Here is a 21,308-nt window from a genome sequence, read left to right as displayed (position 1 = left end):
TGTATCATGTGACCCTTTTCTGAAAGAAAACATGCTACATTAGCCGACTCGACTACCAGTGGCTAATTCAACATGGATAACAAATTACAGTTGTTGCTGACTTTGTTGTCTATGCTAGTGGCCGTTTTGCAGTTATAGGGTTAGTTTTATAGAGTTGCTTTAAGACGACTCAACGACGCTTTAAAAAAATAAAAACTCTTTTAAAATGAAAATGTATTGGTGTGCATGTAGTGTGAAAAAGTATGAATATAATAAGGGAATAGGCAATGCATAAGACTCATATTAAACTGGAACCAGACCATTTTATTCTAAAATCAAAATCTTGAAGAAGAAGAATCTTGTCTTGTCTGCACTAGGTGTCAATGAGGGAATCTAATACAAGGCCTAAATACAGGAGGGATGGGATAAAATGTACTTAAAAAAACACACATTTTGCAAAACATGCAAAGTATAATACATATATCTATTTATACATATATCTATTACTAAAGTCATGCTTTTAAACACATTTCATATTTTTCTTATATCAAACATCAAACAAAGGCAGCTCTCTTAGGTGTGTCAGTGCAGGAAGGACCGGGTAAGCTTCCCAACCCGTCTTTCCTTCCACAAATAAAATCTGGGATGACATGTAAGAAAGCATGTCCAATAAAACATGAATAAAAAGGCAAGCAGTATGAGATGTAGCCAGCGGGTAACAAGCTGGATCATCAACCAGACAGAGCAGGCAGCTGCAAATCAAACCAATGCTTGAAAACAATGTCTTTTATTCAATAGAAATTCAGTTTATTTGGAGTCATGTATTGAATTTCAATGTGAATTTTCAACTATTAAATATACCACCAACCAATAACATGGGATCTAGGAAAGATATTTCTTGTAAAAACACTTACTTACCTCTTAAATGAATTCACTCACAGACCTCTCCTTTCACCTCTCCTATGGTCCCAAGCCTCGCCATTAGAGATAAAATACATTCTGTTTAGAAAAATAATAATACATGCAGACACTAAGTACTGACAGTAAAAAAGGTCTGTCTAATGCAATTTTCCTTCAGACTTTTTTCAATCAAATATTTGAAGAAGTTGAAGTTGAAGAAACATTTACAAGGTGATACACAGATGTGATCTGTGCTGATTATTTACTTTAAGTCCACATTGCCCGCTTATGCAGGCAATTTGGACTGGCTGTCGTGGTACACATCACCTGCCATAAACAGGGCAATGTGGAGTGGGAGGAACATTTGGGAACTGCTCTGCTGACTTCTGGAGAGAGAGATATCTCTACTTAGAAATAGAAATTATAGAAATTACATAATCAGATGTCTGTTTTTTTGTCTGATTTCGTAACCTAACACTGGGGACCTTTTATTAGATTCAATTAAACTTTTGCACCTTCATGAAAAGTTAAACATTCACAAATCAAACCGAATAAATATTTTTGGTAACTTTCAGTAGTTTTCCCAAATTTTACACAAATTACATGAACTATGATGTTTTGCATTGTTGTTGTCTTATACGTGTTTCTTTTCTTTTTCTAGAAAATTAATCTAACTTATTATTTTTATTATCAATTTGTCATTTTTTTTAGCTGCCGTTGTTAGAGTTTTTCTTCTATTACTTACTTTTATGGGTTTTTTTTCAGCAAGGTCAACTAAAGAGCCCGTGCCGACTGTAAACCCTAGATGGCAGTACAGTTATAATGACAATAAATATGGGAGCTACATGACGCAAGAGCGATGAGAACAACTTCCTGTCTCCCCTGTCTCTCCAAAAATGGCGGACACGTGTGGTCAAGTGTTGCTGGGATCAGGGCTGACCGTCCTCTCCCACCCCCTGATGTACATTAAAGTCCTGATCCAGGTAAGAGGGGAAGTGTTTGTATAGAGGCTGGGAAGATGCTGCTGGTGCAGGAGCAGCTTTACTCATGGTTTGTTAGCCGTATAGCGTGACAGTGGAACTCAAGTAGGTAGTAGCCTGAAGACGAAACTGTCAAAGTCCATTGAAAATAGCGCAGTTTAATGTTACCTCGCTTATCAGTAAATGAATGTACAGTGTAGAGAAGACTTAAGCACTTTCACGAATCACTGTCATGGGCTCTTTAATTCAGCATGCATATAATACACATGGCAGTAATCGCTCCGGCGACAATATCAGCTAAAGAACTGGTCCGACTGTTGTCCCCATGACCTTCTGTTTCCAAAATACTCTGTAGTGGGCGGAAGCGAGTGTGTGAACCAATTGTACTACATACATACATACATACTGTATTAATTTGTCGTTTGTTTGTTAAATGTGATGTAGGCAGAATGTACATTCGTCCTGAGACGTATTCACAAATGCACGAGTTATGTTTTCTAACGTTAACAAGATAAGGCATATAAGGTAGGTTGCGTTACATTTAACTGCTTTACAGAACAGCTAGGTAGCTTAGCTGTCAGCCGAGCAGCTCTGTTGCTGCGCTCTATGTTGTAGCATTATTTCTTGAGATGACAGGGTGATTTCTAGTTTCCACTCCTGTCAGATTAAAGCACAGTGGCCTTGTTGACCCGTGTAGCAGTAAAAGGTCAGGGACCAGTTTTCTTTTCTTGGCGCTAACATGCTGTTTTATTTTATAGTTTGTTTTACAGCAGATGGTACTGTTAGCTTACTATCGTAATGTATCTTTCAAATGACAAATTATTTACATTACTGCGTCGCGAGCACAGTATTCGTGAGCCTGTTATTTACTGACTGGTGCCCTTTTGCCCACTAACATAGCTTGTAAGCTAATACTAGCGGTTGCTAACTAGCTAACGTCAACGTTATAGTTAATTATTTAGCCAACATCTTAAAGGTCGGTTAATTAGCACACATACAAAAGTTTGTATCGTGTAAAGACTAAAATAAATTTAACTGACAAAGCGAACAAAACATTAAGACGGATATGGCAACAAGTTGATAAAACGGGTCAAGAAGAAATCAGGAAGTGTGGGAAAGCCTCCGTTTCTGCTGTGGTGGCACAATGAAAGTGCTTTTGGATAGCAGTTAGAATGAATATTAGTCATAACTTTGCCTAATTATTGTTGTGTGTATTGTTAGGTAGGACATGAGCCGCTCCCTCCAACCCTGGGCAGGAACCTGTTTGGCAGACAAGTCTACCAGCTTCCTGGACTGTTTGCTTATGGTGAGTCTTATTGTCCAGATGAAGTCCTTTTCAGAATTAAATCTGTGATATTTGTTACAGTGGTCTGAAGAGGGCAGAAAGAGATGTGCTTTAAATGTCTCTGTTACTGTGGCTTTTACTATAATGTAACATTACAATATGCTTGAGTGGTAGTGGTACTGTGGAAATGTTATGAGAACAAGTTGTAAATTTGCGAGCTCATTTACGGAATAAGGTGCACATCCAGGGTTGTCAGATAGGAAATGTTAAACTATCATACCAGAGGCTGCAAGTTATTGTGGTTTTGGGAAAATTATCCCACACGAGTCATAACCACAAAAATACTGAACGCGCTAACAGCTTACAGCGAGCTGGACCACAGCAGGACTTGAGCATTTCTGTTCAGAGGAACATGAAGTGTTAAACAGTGAACTGCAGTTTAATGTGACAACACAACACGTTTACAATTTGTAAATGTGCTGAAGTACTTTAGCTGAGTACAGTTTAGAGGTGAAAGTACTTTGAGTTTGGAGTTACAGACACTTTACATCAGTGTACATCTTCTGTCAGCGATTAAAGTAAAAAGGTACAAGCAGGGACCAGGTGGTGGAGTGGTGGCTTCAGGGCACAAAGACCTCAGTACAAAGACTGAGACATTTCCCCCAAATTCTGTGTTTCTAAATTCTGTGTCCAATTTACTTTCCCTTAATTCTGTTTTTTTGTTTGTTTTTTTTGTTACAGTTTACAGATAGCAATTTATTTTAGTTTAAACCTATTTCTTAAAATCACTATAAAATAAATACAATTATTTATTTCCTCAACATTTTAATGGTGATTCTTCTGTGCCTCTATTACTCAACAACTATGGATGACAAAGTAAATAAACGTCCTTTTGATAGGTGATCAGTGATCAGCCAATTCTGCTTCCAGCAAATCCTGAATGGAACACCCTTAGTGCTCATACATCATTTTCAAAGATGATTGAACAGTCTCTGCTCTGTTACGCACACCTTTTCTGACCAGTCCATTGTAACTAATGCCTTGGCCACACTACATGACTTTTAAGGTCATCAGATTGCTGTGCTGTTTCTGTCTTGTAATCTGAAGTCTTACAGTTGTTGTGGTTTCCACACTACATGACTGATAAGCGACAGGGGGTGACGCATTCCAAGATCACACATGTCAGACATGACACAGGAATGATGCTGTCCAAGCAGTCTAAGTTGTTTGAGCGCTGATTTGCAGCAAAAAACAAGGAAGAAAAAGAAAAGAATCTTAGGGAGATGTATGTTAACTCTGCAAGCACTTCTTTGAACAGTTCACACATGCTGTTTGTTGCTCGTCAGAGCCAGCATTGACCTGCCTTTGATTTGGGGCGTTTTGATGGCGATCTCTAAAAAAATCTGTGCGAAAATCTTATAGCGTCAACTAGAGGTGTGGAAATTTCTTGATTATAAGATGCATCGCGATGCGAACGTGGGAGATTCTGCATCGATGCAGAGACAGAGCATAATCAGAGTCTGCAGTTTATGTTGATTGTTGATTGTCCGGCCTCAGCTGGACATTAAAGTTAAGTTGCTCCCATGCTTTGAATTGTGGGCGGATGGTTAGGCTAACGTTTCTTATGTAGGAGGTATGTTAGAGGGAGGCAGAGATCATCTGCGCATGATTTAAAAAAAAAAAAAAAAAACTTGCGGTGTATCTTTTAAAACAGACATCTCAGGGCACATGTCAGATTTTAGAACTTGCTGGGAAGCACGAACCGAATGAGACCCACGCTGAGCGTGCCTTCTGCCTCACAACGGTTAATAATCACGTTAGCCATTTTCACCTGAAGCTAATGTCTGCAGTCATAAATAATAACTGTTACAGCAAGCCCAGCTAATCAGCCAAGATCTGAGGAAACACTGTCAACTTTGCCATCCAACTCTGAGAGGTGCGTGCAGCAGAGTCAATAAATGCCTTATCTTAAAGCTGCTTTGTGAAAACAATATTGTTGTAGATTACAACAAACGTCTAAGGCACTGCAGATGGATACATGTTTAGTTTTTGTAATGTTTATGTTTTGAAAAGATACAGCTTTTATTTTGTAGACTGTTGTAGTCTGACTGTTGGAAGGACTGTCTGAATAAAAGGGGAATTTAAATGATGTAAAAGTAGGCATGTTCAGTAATATAGATTGTTGAGGAAGCCATACACATTCACAATGCATCGAGAATAGTTTTACATTTGAATCGTTGACAGCTGAATCGTAATCGAATCGTGAGGCCAGTGAAGATTCACACCTCTAGTGTGAACATCAAGAGTAATGCACAACTTTGATAGCTTAACTGAGAGTCCTGATAGTGGGATGTCTGACTCCTGCTCTTTTCAGCACTATTTCCTCCTATACTCTGGCTCAAACAACAGTGGTTCTGAAGGAACAGTAATAGTCTTTTCATCAGAGCTCCCAGGGCTCCAGACTTACCTTTTTTACTAGGAGCACAGTGGCCCCTAACTGAAAATTTTAGGAGCACAATCACAAAATTTCAACATGCAAAACAAATATTCACATTTCCTCTTATTTGTACTGTATTACTGATAAATACTTTGATAACAAATGCAGAAATGACAATGCCTTGTTTTAAATTCTGTCACATTTTATTGTGAACTTTTGAAGAAGCAACATAAGAGAAATAAGGTATACAGACAGTACCATTACTGTCATTACAGTTCAATATTAACGAACATACATTCAGAAATCATAAATGCAAAGCTACGTTCAGAAATTTAAACAAAGTATGTGCTCAGTAACCTTCCTATCCTTTCACAGACCACAACTTAGCAAATACTTTAAATGTATGTAAACATTTGGGGCACTGGTCAATAACTTTAATGCCACTACAGAACAAGTAGGCCTAAACAATGGTAAAAAAGGGTAGTTCTTCCTTGGCAATGAAAAAGGCTGTGTTAAACGTAAAAATATTAATTCGGCCACCTCAGTGCACTGATTAACAGCCTCTTGCCTTCTAAATGCAACTGACAGGGGAGTTGCATTTTCATTGGAGTTCAGGTCACGGCATATTTTATGCCTTAGACTAGCACTGTGTTTGACCAATGTGTTATGTTTTAACTGTGTAGTGCCAGCATTCCCTGCAAATTTCGTGTTCCCCGCATGTTGCAGGTTTCAACTGCAAAATTTGCAGTTCATGGAATTCGTCTCTGAAATACCTTAACCAGTCAAATTCGCGCAGCCATCCTTCACGAAGACGGTATTATCTGCCCTTTTTCGCCACACTTGTGTCTTCAGACTCGGACTCATCCACTAAGTTAGGATTTGACTCTGGCACACTACTAGGCTTATCGGGGAGAAAATAAGCGTCAAGAGTTCGTTTCACCATTGTTCGCTGAAAGTGACACCTTCTCCTTCCGCGCTCGGAACAACTAAATGTAAAATTTAGTTGCGCTGTCTCAAATTTTGGTCGCAAAATGCGACCATTTGGTCGCAGTCTGGAGCCCTGGCTCCTCATCGTCATCTTTGCTGCGTGATATTTTCTTCTGAAAACAAGTTATTTACACTAACTGCTCTTTGGTTGATAACTAGTATATGAATCTTCCGGCCCTGATCATACAATTAGAGTGCACATCTGAGTTTGGATTTAGAGGAATGGTACGTTTATGTGCTGTTGTGTTGTTCTACAAAAAAACAAAAAAAACATTGCTGATGTGTGTTTCATTATGATGCATTTGCTATGTTCAGCAGTGTTTCAAGTGGAGCCCGGTCGATGCGGATACTGATACCGGGGAGCAAAAACTTTCGATATTGATATATTGGCAGATATACACACATTATTTGCGCAATCTGTCAAATGGTTGTCAAACATTTGTGACAAAGACATGTAATGGAAGCTGGATATTTTACAGTTTAACAATAAACTTTAATGTCTAAAATGACAGGGTACTGAAACAGTAAATTTCACTGGGAAATTATAAATTGCATCAAAAAATATCAGCTCATATTAGACAACATATGAATATGCCAAATACATATATATATATATATGTATGTGTGTGTGTGTGTGTGTGTGTGTGTGTGTGTGTGTGTATGTATGTGTGTATGTATGTGTGTGTGTGTGTGTATGTATGTGTGTGTGTATATGTATGTATGTGTATATGTATGTATGTGTATATATATATGTATGTGTATATGTATGTATGTGTATATATATATATATATATGTATATATATATATATATATGAGATAGGCCAACATCGGCTGATAAGCAATATATTGGTCGGGCTCTAGTTTCAAGGCTCTAGGAGTTCATTTTAATAGTGTTCTAAAATACCCTGAATACAGTGGGCTTGTGATATGTTGGAAAACGCGTTTAAAAATGAGCAAAACTGCATGAACCAGACTATGGTGGCCAGTAATGTAAGTTCTTAGCACATAGTATTTTACTGGGCTAATTGTGCAAAAGCACTAGTACAGCCCAGGAAAGAAGTGTTTTGCTTTTTTCTAAGGCTGTGAAAATGAAGGAAAATGTGATCTTTGTCAGAGCTGAAGCCTCCACCTCTACTTTTTCAAATCTCTCAGGAGATCATCAATAACCTTCGGTGCTATCTGATAGTTCAAGGTTCAGTTTGATTTATCTGTCATTATACAACACAAGGTTGCAAAATGAAATGAAAGCTTGTAACTCCTTATGCCATACTCCAACATATGGCATACATAGTTATTTATATACATACAGTCATGGTCAAAAGTTTACACACACTTGTAAAGAACATGTATACCATGGCAGACTTCAGTTCCAATATTTTCTACAACTTTCATTTTCTGTGATGGAATAAGTGGAACACATACTACTTTGTCACAAAAACATTCATGAAGTTTGGTTCAATAATGAATTTATTACAGGTCTTCTGAAAATGTGACCAAATCTGCTGATCAAAAATATATATACAGTAATTCTGATATTTGGTTAAATGTCCTTTGGCCATTTTCACCTCAATTAGTTGCTTTGGATAGCCATCCACAAGCTTCTGGTAGTGCTGTGGCAGAATTTTTAACCACTCCTGTTGACAGAATCAGTGAAGTTTAAAAAAATGTGTGAGTTTTGTGGCACAAACGTGTTTCTTCAGCATAGTCCACATGTTCTCGATGGGGTTCAAGTCTGATTTTAGGTTGACCATCCTGACCAGTTTTCTCTCAGCAGCAGGTGATAGTTTGTGTCCCTGATTGTGGCAGTGACACAACTGTGTCATGCACTTTATAGCTACAAATAATTGTTTGCACAGTTGATCTTGGGACCTGTAAGTGCATTTAAATGGCTGCGAGTGACTTTCCTGACTTGTTCAAATCAATATTGTGCTATGCTGAGCGCCTTATACTTTCCCATTGTAGTGTTTGTGGCTGAGTCTAATGGGTGTATCAAACAAAACCTATTAAGATGGGCCGAGAAAAGACTAGCTGTTATCAATCAGAATCAGTCAGAAGAAGTTTAATTCATGAAGTTTATTGAACCAAACTCCATGAATGTTTTTTTTCATAGTATGCGTTCCACTCATTCCATTACAGGAAAATGAGAGGTGTTGAAAACATTGGCACTCAAGACATGATATACACGTTCTTTACAACTGTAAACTTTGGCTGTAAACTTTTGACCACAATTTTATATACCTAATAGTAGTGCATTTTCTGATTATGTGTCGGGATGAATGGAAGCAGCAGCAACAAGATGTTGATGATAATATTGGCGGCATCTTGATATTAAAAGTTCGACATCAAGTAAACACTGTGCATCCAGTCCACCTCTCCTCATCTCAGTGGAGTCCTGCACTCTGTCAGCTTGGAACGCGTTCCACCTGTCAAGTGCAACAGCTTGTTCTAGGATGTTGTGGTGGAGACGGTTCTCTGTAAAGATGTGATACAACAGTCTCTGATTTCCCATTGCTTGGTCAGCCTGAGTCCAATTTGTCCATTTAATTTTTTCTGCAACCAGACATTAGCCAGGAGCAGCCTCAAATCCAAACTGGATTAGTATGGTTCCAATCCTGGATCTCTCCTTCCTGAGGCGTGATCGTCTCAAAGTCCACTGCTATTAATCTCAAACCTGTACTTCTTTCTCAAATGCTGATGAATGTATTTTGGTCATAGGTAATAGTTGTTTCATTGATATAGCTGAGAATAAAATAACAGATACACAGACCACCTACCATGATAGAGTCAGACAGACTTCCATCAATAAATCGATTCACCCCGGTACTTGTATACTGGGAAAATGGCAGTAGTCCAATTAAATGGCTTAATGTAACTATGACTGTAGCTTGACTTAAATGTGATGATCTGATTGTGGGATCTGATTTTTTTCAAATTACAGGATTGGGGTTTCCATCTATTTTACATCTACATCATATAGCTTTGTTTTAAAATTCCATTTATAATGTGTCCTGCTTTGTTTTGTGTGAATGTTTCAGCAAAACACATCATCAAGATTGATGGAAAAGTGGGTCTCTTCAAAGGGCTTGGTCCAAGGCTTTGTGCTGGCACCATTGGCACCGTTGTACACAGCAAAGTTGTGCAGGTAGGTCTGAATAGATCCAGTCCACCATTACCATTATACCTTCAGCTTGTTCTTCAGATAAAAGTGAGGATGTAATGATTATAAGTTTTAAGTTTTCAACAGACCTAGATGCTGAAACTTTACCTGGGCATCTTAAAGAAAAACTGTCAGGTTATCTGTCAAAAAATGTACACTGCATGCAGTACATTCAGCTCCTTCGGTGAAATGTACAATCCGGACCTCTGGCCAGAAGGTGTATTTGTCTGGCCCTATCATGATAATGAGTGTGCCTGTTGGTGCTATGGACACTCATTAATGTCACCAAATGTCCATTCAGGTGGCGTTAAACAACTGTCGAGGCCTGCATATGGGCCAGAGTGCAGGGGATAAAGCTTGCCACATGGTTGTTGACAGCCTTTTGGAGAACTGTGAAATAATATGTATGCAAGAGACATTTTTAGCAAAGCAAAACTTGGGAGAAACGGAACTCTTCTAATGATAATTTTCTTGGGGCTGGGGAGTCTACAACTGACCTTGGGATGGGAATAGAGGTAGAATTCCAGGAGGCGTTGCTATTTTATGGCATAAGAAGCTGGACTCACTGATAAATGTACTCTACTCAGTTTGACTTGGCTCAGCATTTCCATCACAACTGGGCTACCTGCTTGAAGGTGTGATTTAAACCAATGACGTGCTTGTCTCAATCCCTGCATTACTATCGAACAATCACCGCTAACAAAGTAAATGCTAATGCATTTACAAACACATTTCAATTCCTAGAACTTCTTCACAATATTAACCCTTTTATTTAGTCATTTAAAAGCTTTTTTTATGAAGCAGCATTACAGGAAATGTTGGTCACCAGCAGTCACTAAACATGAATCCTGTAGATGTTTGAAAGTGATATCAGGACGAGAGAAATTGAAGAGATTCAGTTTGAAGCTACACAAATTTTGGTTCTGTGTAGTATTAATGTAGTTCTGTCACATCTACAAGTTATTTGGTCTTGCATAAAAAACTGAGTGCCACAGATCTTGTTAAATATTTAATTTCCTTCTCTTGTATGTGAAAGTGTTGATATTCATTCAATATATGTTATTGTTACTACAGTTGTATAATGTTAACCTCTGCTGTCTTACAGAAATGTCAGGAACAAGGCACAGCTCAGGTAAGCTTTCTTTCTGATTTATTGTTTAAACTTTTATAAATTAGATGTTATGTACATTGACACAGTTCAATTGTTATTTTCAAAAACGGTAAATACAACCCCAATGCCAAAAAAAGTTGACTAAGACATAAATAAAACAGAATGTGATCATTTGCTTATCCTTTTTAACATATGTTAAATTGAAAACAATATACTGTATTTAATGTTTTACCTCATCAACTTGATTTTTGTCTGTTATTGTGAAGTGTTTGGTGAACATTTCCACGACCCTTTGATATGGGAAGTCCTTGACTTGCCTCCTCTCTGCTCACTCCTCATCTGTTCCTCCCTGAGTTGACCTGTTCTCTTCCATCCCTATGTCTAATCCATGTCCCCTCTCTCAGGCTTTAAAATGGAAAAGGGTCATAGTGTTTAATATTGGGTAATCAAAGCAGGCCAATCAAGTTTATTACAGTTCATCACAAATCCAGAAGTGGGCGATATTGTATAGCTTTAATGGACGCTCTCTGTCAGAAACACAGCCTCTGATTGGTTGACAGACTCAACCTAAGGCATCATGGAAATTGCTACAACAACAATAGATGTTTTAAACTTGGAAAATTGATAAATAATCACAGAAGACATACAGTGTTGGATTTATCAAATAGGGATTTATTTTACCAAGTCTCCAAAAAGACACAGCAGTTCAAGGCTGGATTACAAAGCTGCTCAAAGGGATACAATCACACTAGAGGCCTCATTGGCACAATACTATCCTTCTGGACAACAAATAAATAATGGCAGCTTTTCAGATATATTTAGTATGTCATATACAACATCCCCAGACAATGAGGTTGGGTGACAAGATGTTACTTGAAGAAAAAAAATCCCATTGGTGTCAAAAAGCTTGGAGCAGCTCATTACAAAAGGGTACTAAATTAATTTTTTGGAAATGTGAACTTCGTTCCAAGTTCCAAATTTTGAACTATAAAGGTGAACTGAACTTGCACAAAACTGGTGACTCAGTCTCATGGGTTTGTTGTGAAAGAATAGTGTGTATGCTATTAGCAGTAGTCACATTACTTGAATTTTTGTGAGTGTTACGTTTCGATCCTGAAAATGTTTGTGTTGTTGGTGGCTGGAGTTACTATGTGTAAAGTTCAAACCTGCTTTCGTGTGACTGATTGGCCTGTCCAATGTTCTTTTCTAACTGCCTTTTAGGAATTTCATCAACAACACATTACACTTCCTAAAGTTATCAGGTATCAGGGTTAAGGCTAGAGTGCTGAATGTTACTGCTTGGTCAAACATGTGTAGCATTTACTCAAACTGAAAACAAGCACCAGTTCAGTATTTGTAAAGTTAGGATATGGGATGAGGATATCTTGCAATGTATATGATCAAAATCAAAAAGTAGAGTCACATGACTGGTTTTTCAACATTATACAAATGGGGAAAAATCCATCATGGTGGGCCTTTATGGCTTCTTTTTAGAGCAAATTGATTTGGGTATGAGATATGAGAGGGGGCGTGGCCTTTTCAAATATGCCCTTTTGGGCATTTATTATAGCTCCACTATCTAGCTGATTGTGGTCATATTTTCTTGGGAAGCATTTGCACATAATTCCCAGTTCCATTTTCTAGCTTGTTCCATCTCACGGCAATTTGAGCCACGGCACAACTGTCAGATAATGATAATTATAAACTAGCACAAACTCAACAGTGCCTGGGGTTTTAACCCTAAAATGGACACAAGATAGATGATCCCCATTTCCTCTGGTGGCCTAGGGATTATGGCACCGGACTTGAACTGCAGTGTCTGGCCATGGACCTTGTCCTTGCCCTTGCTACATGTCATCCCCCAACTCTCTCTCCCCTTGTTTTGGGGGATGTTTTGGCATTAAATGGCCAGAAGAATCTGTAAAGATGTATGATGTTGAGGTTTGTTGCTGTTAACCAGGTAGTGGGCGGTCAGCAGAAGGCTGTGGAGGGCTCCCTACAGCACGTTGTCAACGAGGTAAGACACATGTACAAGTTATGAGATATGGCTAGAAAGCAACACACCAAACAAGAGCAAACTCGGGCCGTCTGTTTGAAGTGCCTGTAACTTTTATAACACAACACTTCATCACATTATTTATCCTTTGATTTTACCTTTTAAATGCATTTTCAACCCATAGTGTTTTTAAAAAGGTTTTAACCCCTCAGCTGCCTATCTGAATATAATGTAGCTCAAACAAGTCCCCCAACAACTTTCACATCTCAAGGTTCGTAATATTTTTATATTTAGGCTTTACGACGGATCAACAACAGCTCTGTTCAACAGTCACCTTTCCTCCAGTTGACTGGACTTTGTTAAATAATTTCAGACTCCAAAAAAGCTGCCCTGTTTGATTAAGTTTCAATCAGTTTCTGAAAGAAAGAGAAATGTTTCAAAATCATCATTGATTTTATAAACCTACCTGTTATTCTGTCTGTCTGATACTTGCAACAAATATATACTGCAGCATGAAAGTTCTGCCCTTCCTGTCACCTCAACCAATCAGAGACCCTCTCCACAGCTTCAAAAAGAAAAGCAGCGATTAACTGATGATGGTTCCAGGAAACAATAGAAAGGTGGGAGATATCCAATCAAATAATCAGCCAGGAGAGTGTTTAGGAGAGTGCATAAGGAAGATGTACTGTTTGGATTAGAATCCATCTCGTTTTCCCACAAAATGAAAATGAATGGGCTTTTCTTTCTTTTTTTTCAGTGATGTCTGCACGTGTTAACTTTTCTTGCTGAAATTCCTGACTGTAGTTGGGAAGCAAAGGGGAGTTGTCTTCCCTTACTTTAGGGCTAACCCTGTTCACTTTTCCAGCAGTTGGGGAAACAATAGACAAGACTTTTGGTCTTGGGAAGCTGCTCTGCGGTTTCCTCATCCTCACCAAACACTTACACCTTATGTATACTTTCTGACTCCTTCCCTTCCCAATTAAAAAAAAAAAAGGGAATAAAATTAGCTTCTTTAATTTTGTGAGTTAATCTTTGTGAAATAAAAATGCATTCTGTTGCATACACATGTATATGTATTGGCATCTACACCTCGTGTGATGTTTTTTACCTACATCTCATTTGCTTGTTTTCTACCTTTTCCGCAGACAACCAAGGAGATGATAGCTCGTTCCTGTGCCACCATTGTCACACATCCCTTTCATGGTATGTCAGGAATGTCTGCAACAGTTTGAATCTTTCAGATAGCCTTAACTGACCTACCAAAACATTATGCATGTGATACTTTCAGAGATTGTCTTATAGCTTTGAAGTGGTCTCAGTTGTGATGCAATTCAATTTTTAGTTTGGATATCTTCCTCAACTTGTTTTTCAGTGATTACATTGCGATGTATGGTCCAGTTTATTGGGAGAGAAACAAAATACAGGTACATTTTTTCATGTTTTAGATTTAAACTTTACTGAGTAGAGCCATGAAAATGATTAAAACTTAAAAAATATATTTTCTTCTGTTCTCAGTGGGGTGTTTGACTCCATCATCACAGTCTACAGAGAAGAAGGCATACTGGGCTTCTTTGCGTAAGTTTGACTCCTTATCTTTTTCTCACACACATAACAATTCACAAAACCACACACCCATAGGGACAAACAACTCATATTTCCAGCAGGATGAAGTGCTGCCTTCATAACTACATAAATGCTTAACAAAAATCAAACTTTGCCATAAAATGACACATATTACCAGATTTTTGTCCAATGCACTTTCAACTTTAGTGGGTTTTGTCATGATAATGGGACAAAAGGTCTGCAACAATATGATTTCAATTAGATTTAATTCAGGGGCTTGCGACTGATTTGAGACAGTATCATATGATCATTTATCACAATCAGTGACAGAAGAAGATGCCACCCCTTTTTTTCTGCTTTTGGCTGTGACAACAAAAGACACACAAGTAATTGTGAACATGGCTTAACAACAAAAACATTTAACAAAAGTATAACATTTGGCTCAATAATAACTGTCAAGGTTCACAGACAAAACAATTTTTTTTTCTGCTTGTCACCATTATTAGTTTAAGACTATGGCATTTTATTACCTTTTTAATTGCCATATGCGAGTCCTTCCCTGCCTCCGTTCGTTGCCTACACAAGCTTGTGGAGGATTTGTTGAAGTTGTTTAATGCTACTGGACTGTGGAGTTCTTCGTGAAGGAGTCGGGTCAGATTTTCAGTGAACAAAACAAAAGCAACACAACAAACAACAGTAGCTAACATTAGTTTAGAAATGGAGTCCGCCAACATAAACTAACGACCGGCTTCCAGTACCACACAGAAGTTCCACAGAGCGCCTTTTTAAGGGAATAGCATTTAAACTTTTCCTTACTGTTGGAGTGAGAGCAAGAAGTTGGCAGATTGCCTAGTGTGATGGCCTGCCACGTTAATTGTGCTTTCTGACTTGTAATGGCATCGTTCGTAAATGGCATGTGCTATGTCTGTTGTCTTGCAGTGTTTTTTTTTGTTTGTTTTTTTTTTTTTTATACCCAGTATGCTGATTCTTTTCTTCATATTAAAGATGTTGTAATCAGAAATGTATTTGTTTCTTTTTAGTGGTTTGATCCCTCGCCTGCTTGGAGACGTCTTGTCTCTGTGGATCTGTAACCTGCTGGCTCACCTCATCAATACATACGCCATAGATGACTCGGTAAGCCAAGTGTATCATACCTATCAGTCCAATTAAAGGTTCTGTATTGTTTAATAGAGGTTTGGTTTAAAAATTTGCCTGAAATACACCAGTCAGTAAACATTCACAGTGCATTCAGACAGTATTCAGACCCCTTCACTTTTTTCACGTTTTGTTATATTGCAGCCTTAGGCTGCATTTCCATCAAATCCAATGTTGCGGCAAAACAGCACAGGTTGGTGCGGCGGTTTGGGAGTGTCACTCCATGGTCCGTGTGTGTGACGTGTTCTGAACACCCGCTGATTAGTTTGCCGAAAGACGAAGCTGCTATGTTGATATGCTACTGGCATGCTGGTCTTTCTAGTGATTGTTTATCCTCATTGATGGATTAAAAATAATTGTAAACAACCAGGATGAGGCAGATCATTAGTGTGTGTGTGTGTGTGTGTGTGTGTGTGTGTGTGTGTGTGTGTGTGTGTGTGTGTGTGTGTGTGTGTGTGTGTGTGTGTGTGTGTGTGTGTGTGTGTGTGTGTGTGTGTGTGTGTGTGTGTGTGTGTGTGTGCGCGCAATGACTAATGTGTTAATTATGATAAGAAATGAATAGATAAAATGGTAGGGCTGTTTCAGCACGTGAATGTCATGTAGGGCAACACGGAATGGTGGCATTTGATGCACGCCCTGCTCCAACTTTCTTGCTGCTTGATACAAACTAAAACTCACACGGTTCTCTACCAGACTGCTCAGCATCACTGTGCTCCTCCAAACCATCATCACTCAGGAAACCCACACAAGCCAACGAAACAGAGAGTGAAACACTTAATGATTGCAAGGTCTGCTTGAACAGGTTGGAGAGGAAGTTAGTCCCTTGGTCAGTCTGTACTACTTTAGGCAAACCAAAAGTAGTAAAGAACTTGGTCAAATCCCTGGTAATAGCTGGGGCCGTGATTCTTCTTAAAGAAATGGCCTCAGGAAAATGAGTGGCAACACACATCAACATGAATTCATTACCCGACTCAGTCAACAATTACATGTGGCTCACCAAAAGCTGGAATGGAGTGCAGAGGGGTTGGAGGCACAACCTGGTTCGGCTTTCCCACAATCTGACAGGTGCGGCAAGTTGTACAATAACACGCTACCTCTGCCTTCATACCTGGCTAAAAGAAATGTCTGAGGATGCGATTATATGTTTTGGTAACACCCAAATGACCAGACCACAAGTGTTCATGCGCTAGCTCCAGTACATGCTCAAGGACACTCAAGAGGAACGCCTATTTGGTACACTGTACTACCCACACCCTTGTCAACAAAAAATTATTGCTTCCCATCACACTCGCCAGTGTTATTCTTCGCTGCAGTAAAAGACTTTGCTAAGGATGGGTCACCTTTCTGGGTGCTGACCAGAGCTTTTTGCATCAGCGGCAAGGGGTCTGCAGGTGCAGGTAGCTTGGTTTTTGGCTCCTTGGGAGGACAATCTTCTGGAGTATGCTGGGCTCGAGGCCGAGGCCCTGAAACGCCTGCCTCCGACGGGGAACTTTATCCCTGCCCAGGATTACTCCGAAAACAAAAAAGGCCAAATAACAAAAGAGTGCCCAAAGGAAAGGCTGATTAACAACCCAGCTGGACACTCGCCTATCTTACCTGAGAAGCAGTCTCTCACACAAGGTAGCAACGGCTAGACACTGGCTAACCGGACAATCAGTACTTACCACGGTAGCTACCGCAGATGGACAACTTCCACCAACAGTTTCTCTGGCTCCTTTTACGATCCCGGATGAGTCCCCAAATATGTTACGTCCCTGTAAGGCCAGGGGATGAGGGGAGTAACATAGTAAAATAAAATCGAGCATAAAGGAGGGAAAAGAAACATGATGTGGTTGTTAAACTAGAAAAGAGTTTATTTACAAAAAAGTAACACTGGTCAACAAAGATAGATTTGTCTCCAAAAGAAAATGTGCAGTCTGTGGCTCAGTCACTCTGGCTCCTGAAAACCACAGCTGCCCAGCCCACTGGCACCAGCAGCACTTTATATTACCCGGCCGAAGTGGCAAGTAGGATCAGGTGTGGACCCCCACACACGGGCAAGGAGGAGGGGGGGAATGAGGGCGACACCTGAGTGGAAACACAACACAAAAATACAACACAAACACGCCCACAACACTAGGGCTGTAACACTACCTTAAAACACTTTTTGACATACTCCTGAGTACGGCACACCAGGCGTCCTCCCGTAGTAGACTGTTCTACAACGTCAAGAAGTGTTGCGATAGAATTGCGCATGTGCAGTGTGGAGCTTTATTTCTCGAACGCTGTAGCCTTTCCTTCAACCATCACTGCTTAAAGTCCATATTCATATACTCTCAGCGCTACAAGCGGCTCTCAGAGCTGCCCACTTGAGTGTTAGAATGGACATCAGGAACGCCAGGATTTTCCCACACTACTACTTGTAGTGTGCTACTGCTAGCCAGTCTGACTGTTGGCCTGTGCATCCTTGGACACTGTCTCTACTTGTAGTGTGTCACACAAACAAAGCAACAGTCAGCCCGATGGAGAAGTGTAGGCAGGTGAGTACGTAAACGTAATTGTTATGTAGTGCCGCATGGTAATGCAGTTTATCAAAGACCATTAAGAATCTCCTTGAGAACTTGATATGTGCAGAAAAGAGCACCAGCAGCTTGAGACAATTGCGACAAAAAGTCACGGTGCACCAAAAAATAATGTAAAAGTGCGTTGAGGGTTGAGGGCTTGTGTTTAGCCGTCTTCAGTTCAAGCTAAAATATAGAATTAACACTATTCATCTGTTCTTGTGTCCAGATGAGTCACACAGGAGAAATCAAGAACTGCTCTCAGGCTGTGACGGGGGTGAGTGACAAACATGGCCGTCTACAACAGCAGCACACCAGTCTGTCCTTAGCTTGTAGTCCTCATGTTCCTCCTCTGCTTTTTTCTTCCAGTTCTTTGCCAGTATGCTCACGTACCCTTTTGTTTTGGTGTCGAACCTCATGGCCGTCAATAACTGCGGGTGAGTTGACTTGGCAGATTATTTGCTGTTGTGAATCCTCCTCCAAGAGTAAAATCAAGCAGTCATACTTACACTGTCTCCACAGGCTTGCTGGAGGCCTGCCACCCTATGCATCAGTATATCCCACCTGGGTGGACTGCTGGAGGCATCTAAGCAAAGAGGTAAGTACATCCAAACACCTGTGCCACAGACACTGGAGAAATGCAGATGTCATGTAAAGCACTGCGTTTGTAGGATGCAGAGGGTGCGCTACTGTGCACTGTTTTGTAATCAGTCACCATCACATGGATCACAACATGTAAACATTGACAGTTCACATAATTAATTTCTTAATATATATTTATTCCTTTTACCGTTTAAATTTAGGCTCATCAAACAAGACCAGGAGATAAAAACAGAACCTCTCATTTCTGTCATCTATTTAATAAATTACTACCATAGTGCTGGTTAACTTTCGTGCCAACTTTGGGCATCTTGGTAGTTATTAAAAATGTTTTTAATGTTTTTTAATTCTATTAATCCACACAAGAAACGGGGGAACCAGAGAACTATTTCTAATTACGTCGAAAGTGTTTTCAGAAGACCGGGCACCGACAGGAGAACAGACCATAGCCTTTCGCAGCATCAGCTGGTGCATCTTAATGGCAGTCTCTGCCTCCACCTCCAATTGCCTAAGTTCCAACTCCCTCCGGAGCTGAAACTCTTGTTCCTCCCTCCTCTCCTGCTGTAGAGCAACAGGCTATCCTGAGCTTTATCTGGGCATCTACCTTTGAACCAGGAGACCACTCGACCGAGTCAAACGGCTTCATCTCCAGCCCAGCTTCCCCCACACCAGGAGTAGGGTCAACCGACCACAATTATAAACTGTCCAGCCGTATGAGAACAAACTCCTCAGATCCTACCTATTAAAACTTTACCTGTACATCTTCTGGAGTATGCTGGGCTCGAGGCGATGAATGGGGCTCCTCCGCCGACACTGTAACCAGTGCTCATTATAAATGCACCACAACTCAGGACAACTGTGACACATTATCTGCATAAATCTCACACCAACCGTTCCACCAAGACTGCTCAGTGCAACTTGAGAAAGGATGGCAGTAGCTACATTTCAAGTGCATATGAGTTTTCCACAATAAATCCCTGCAAATGTAAAAAAAAAAAAAAATAAATAAAAAGGGCTGCTTTTTTTGGCTATCCCAGGGCTCCTGCTAACGAGCCGCATTTTGCCAGCTCTCTCCCCCTACACCGGATAAATGCTGGCTCAGTTGGTTCACTGAAAAAAAATCAGACTGATTTAAGCTTGTACACTGGATCGGACTGGCAAAACTGGAAACATACTCAACCCTAGAGGAGGGGTCCCTCTTCCAGGGCTGACAGATGTGCAGTAGATGTTGCACATAGACCAACATGACAGTATAAAAGTCTCCAAGTGAGGACTGCATGTTTCTCACTAGAATTATACATGTCAATACACTGATGCATCCATTTAGCACCCAGATACACTTAATACCTTTTTATATTAAATTACTTTAAAATCTTCACTACATATATTATGAGTCTGGACATGGATGTAAACTGCAACATGAGTTGTGGAGACATACAACCACTGGGTGTCATATTAGTTGTGTCAAAATTCAAATGGACAAAAAAGAGTTGGCCTTTTGGTTACATGTATACTGCAACACCAGCAACTACTAAACACTTCTCTCCTCTCTTCATTTCAGGGCAACATGAGCAGAGGCAACAGTTTATTTTTCCGGAAGCTTCCAGCAGGAAAGATGTACGCAATTGAGGAGAAGAGATTTTTTTAAAGCCTCAAGAGAACTGAGCTGAACAAAGTTGTGGTAATAAAACAGAAAGAATCAACATTGCCTGATCTGGGGGTTGGACAGTTGGCACTTAATCTTTTTTGTATTCACTTGTTTACTAAGTTTATTTCTTTTTCTCTTAACCTGCCATCACGTGAAATAAAAGCGCATTAGTTTCCAGTTGATTTCTAGCAGGTTTTGATTTATTAACAGAAATTTACAGAATGAAACTACAGGATCAAGAGCCAATATAAGATGGAGTATAAATGCATTGCTTCTTTTTAAAACCCACATGTACAAAAATTGATGGGAGGATGTGCTGTCAAACAAACTGTCTGAAAAATGTTATGACAGACCAATGAGAAAGCCCCCTGCCCCCATGCTTTTTAACAAATACATACATAGATTATTTGTTGACAGTTACTGTCCTTCATCCATGTGATGGAATTTGTTTGCTGAAAACAGCACTTCAGTCTGCATGTGGTAATGTCTTATAATACACATGTTAATGATCAAGTGGGACCTCTTGTCATGTGGTATTGTCTTGATGTGTTAATTATTGTAAAGCTCACTGCCTGGTGGGCATGTAATGCTAATCAAATGGAAAGAATAGAGTTAGAGATGGTGGTTAATCAGGGGCATGTTTAGATGAACTGAGGCATGGTGAAAAGCCTGAGCTGACCAAAATCCCTTGGCACTGAACAGGCAAGTGCTTGTATCAACTCATTCTGACTGACCCAAATAAAAACTGCTTTGTTTTTTTTTTGTTTTTTTTTACCTTGTCTTTCTTATTAAGGGGCTTGGTTTATAATTTGAAAAGTACATGTTGATGGTACATGCACCTAGGAAAAAGGATCCTGCACAAAAGCAAAGTATGGCATCTAAGAGCAGCTCAGAGTTCAATGACTGGCTGGCACTGATGGCAAGTTTGATGTAACTGTCAATAGACCAAGTCTATTACATTCAGTGACA

The 21,308-nt window shown here is 39.7% G+C and overlaps 1 protein-coding gene across 1 annotated transcript; it reads left to right on the top strand.

Moving 5' to 3' along the window:
- The first annotated feature begins 1,760 nt into the window (after positions 1-1,760).
- On the top strand, positions 1,761-21,102 carry LOC140994640 (mitochondrial carrier homolog 2-like). The gene is made up of 13 exons (XM_073464373.1): positions 1,761-1,862; positions 3,081-3,165; positions 9,605-9,711; positions 10,832-10,858; positions 12,798-12,854; positions 13,979-14,036; positions 14,206-14,257; positions 14,349-14,408; positions 15,437-15,530; positions 18,321-18,368; positions 18,461-18,528; positions 18,614-18,689; positions 20,253-21,102. The coding sequence occupies exons 1-13, from the start codon at positions 1,776-1,778 to the stop codon at positions 20,337-20,339; spliced, it is 906 nt and encodes a 301-aa protein (XP_073320474.1). The 5' UTR covers positions 1,761-1,775; the 3' UTR covers positions 20,340-21,102.
- The last annotated feature ends 206 nt before the right edge of the window (positions 21,103-21,308 follow it).

The sequence above is a fragment of the Pagrus major genome, chromosome 4 (assembly GCF_040436345.1).
Source record: "Pagrus major chromosome 4, Pma_NU_1.0".
Classification (NCBI taxonomy): domain Eukaryota; kingdom Metazoa; phylum Chordata; class Actinopteri; order Spariformes; family Sparidae; genus Pagrus; species Pagrus major.
Note: the sequence above shows the minus strand (reverse complement) of the source record. Positions and strands in the feature narration are given on the sequence as shown.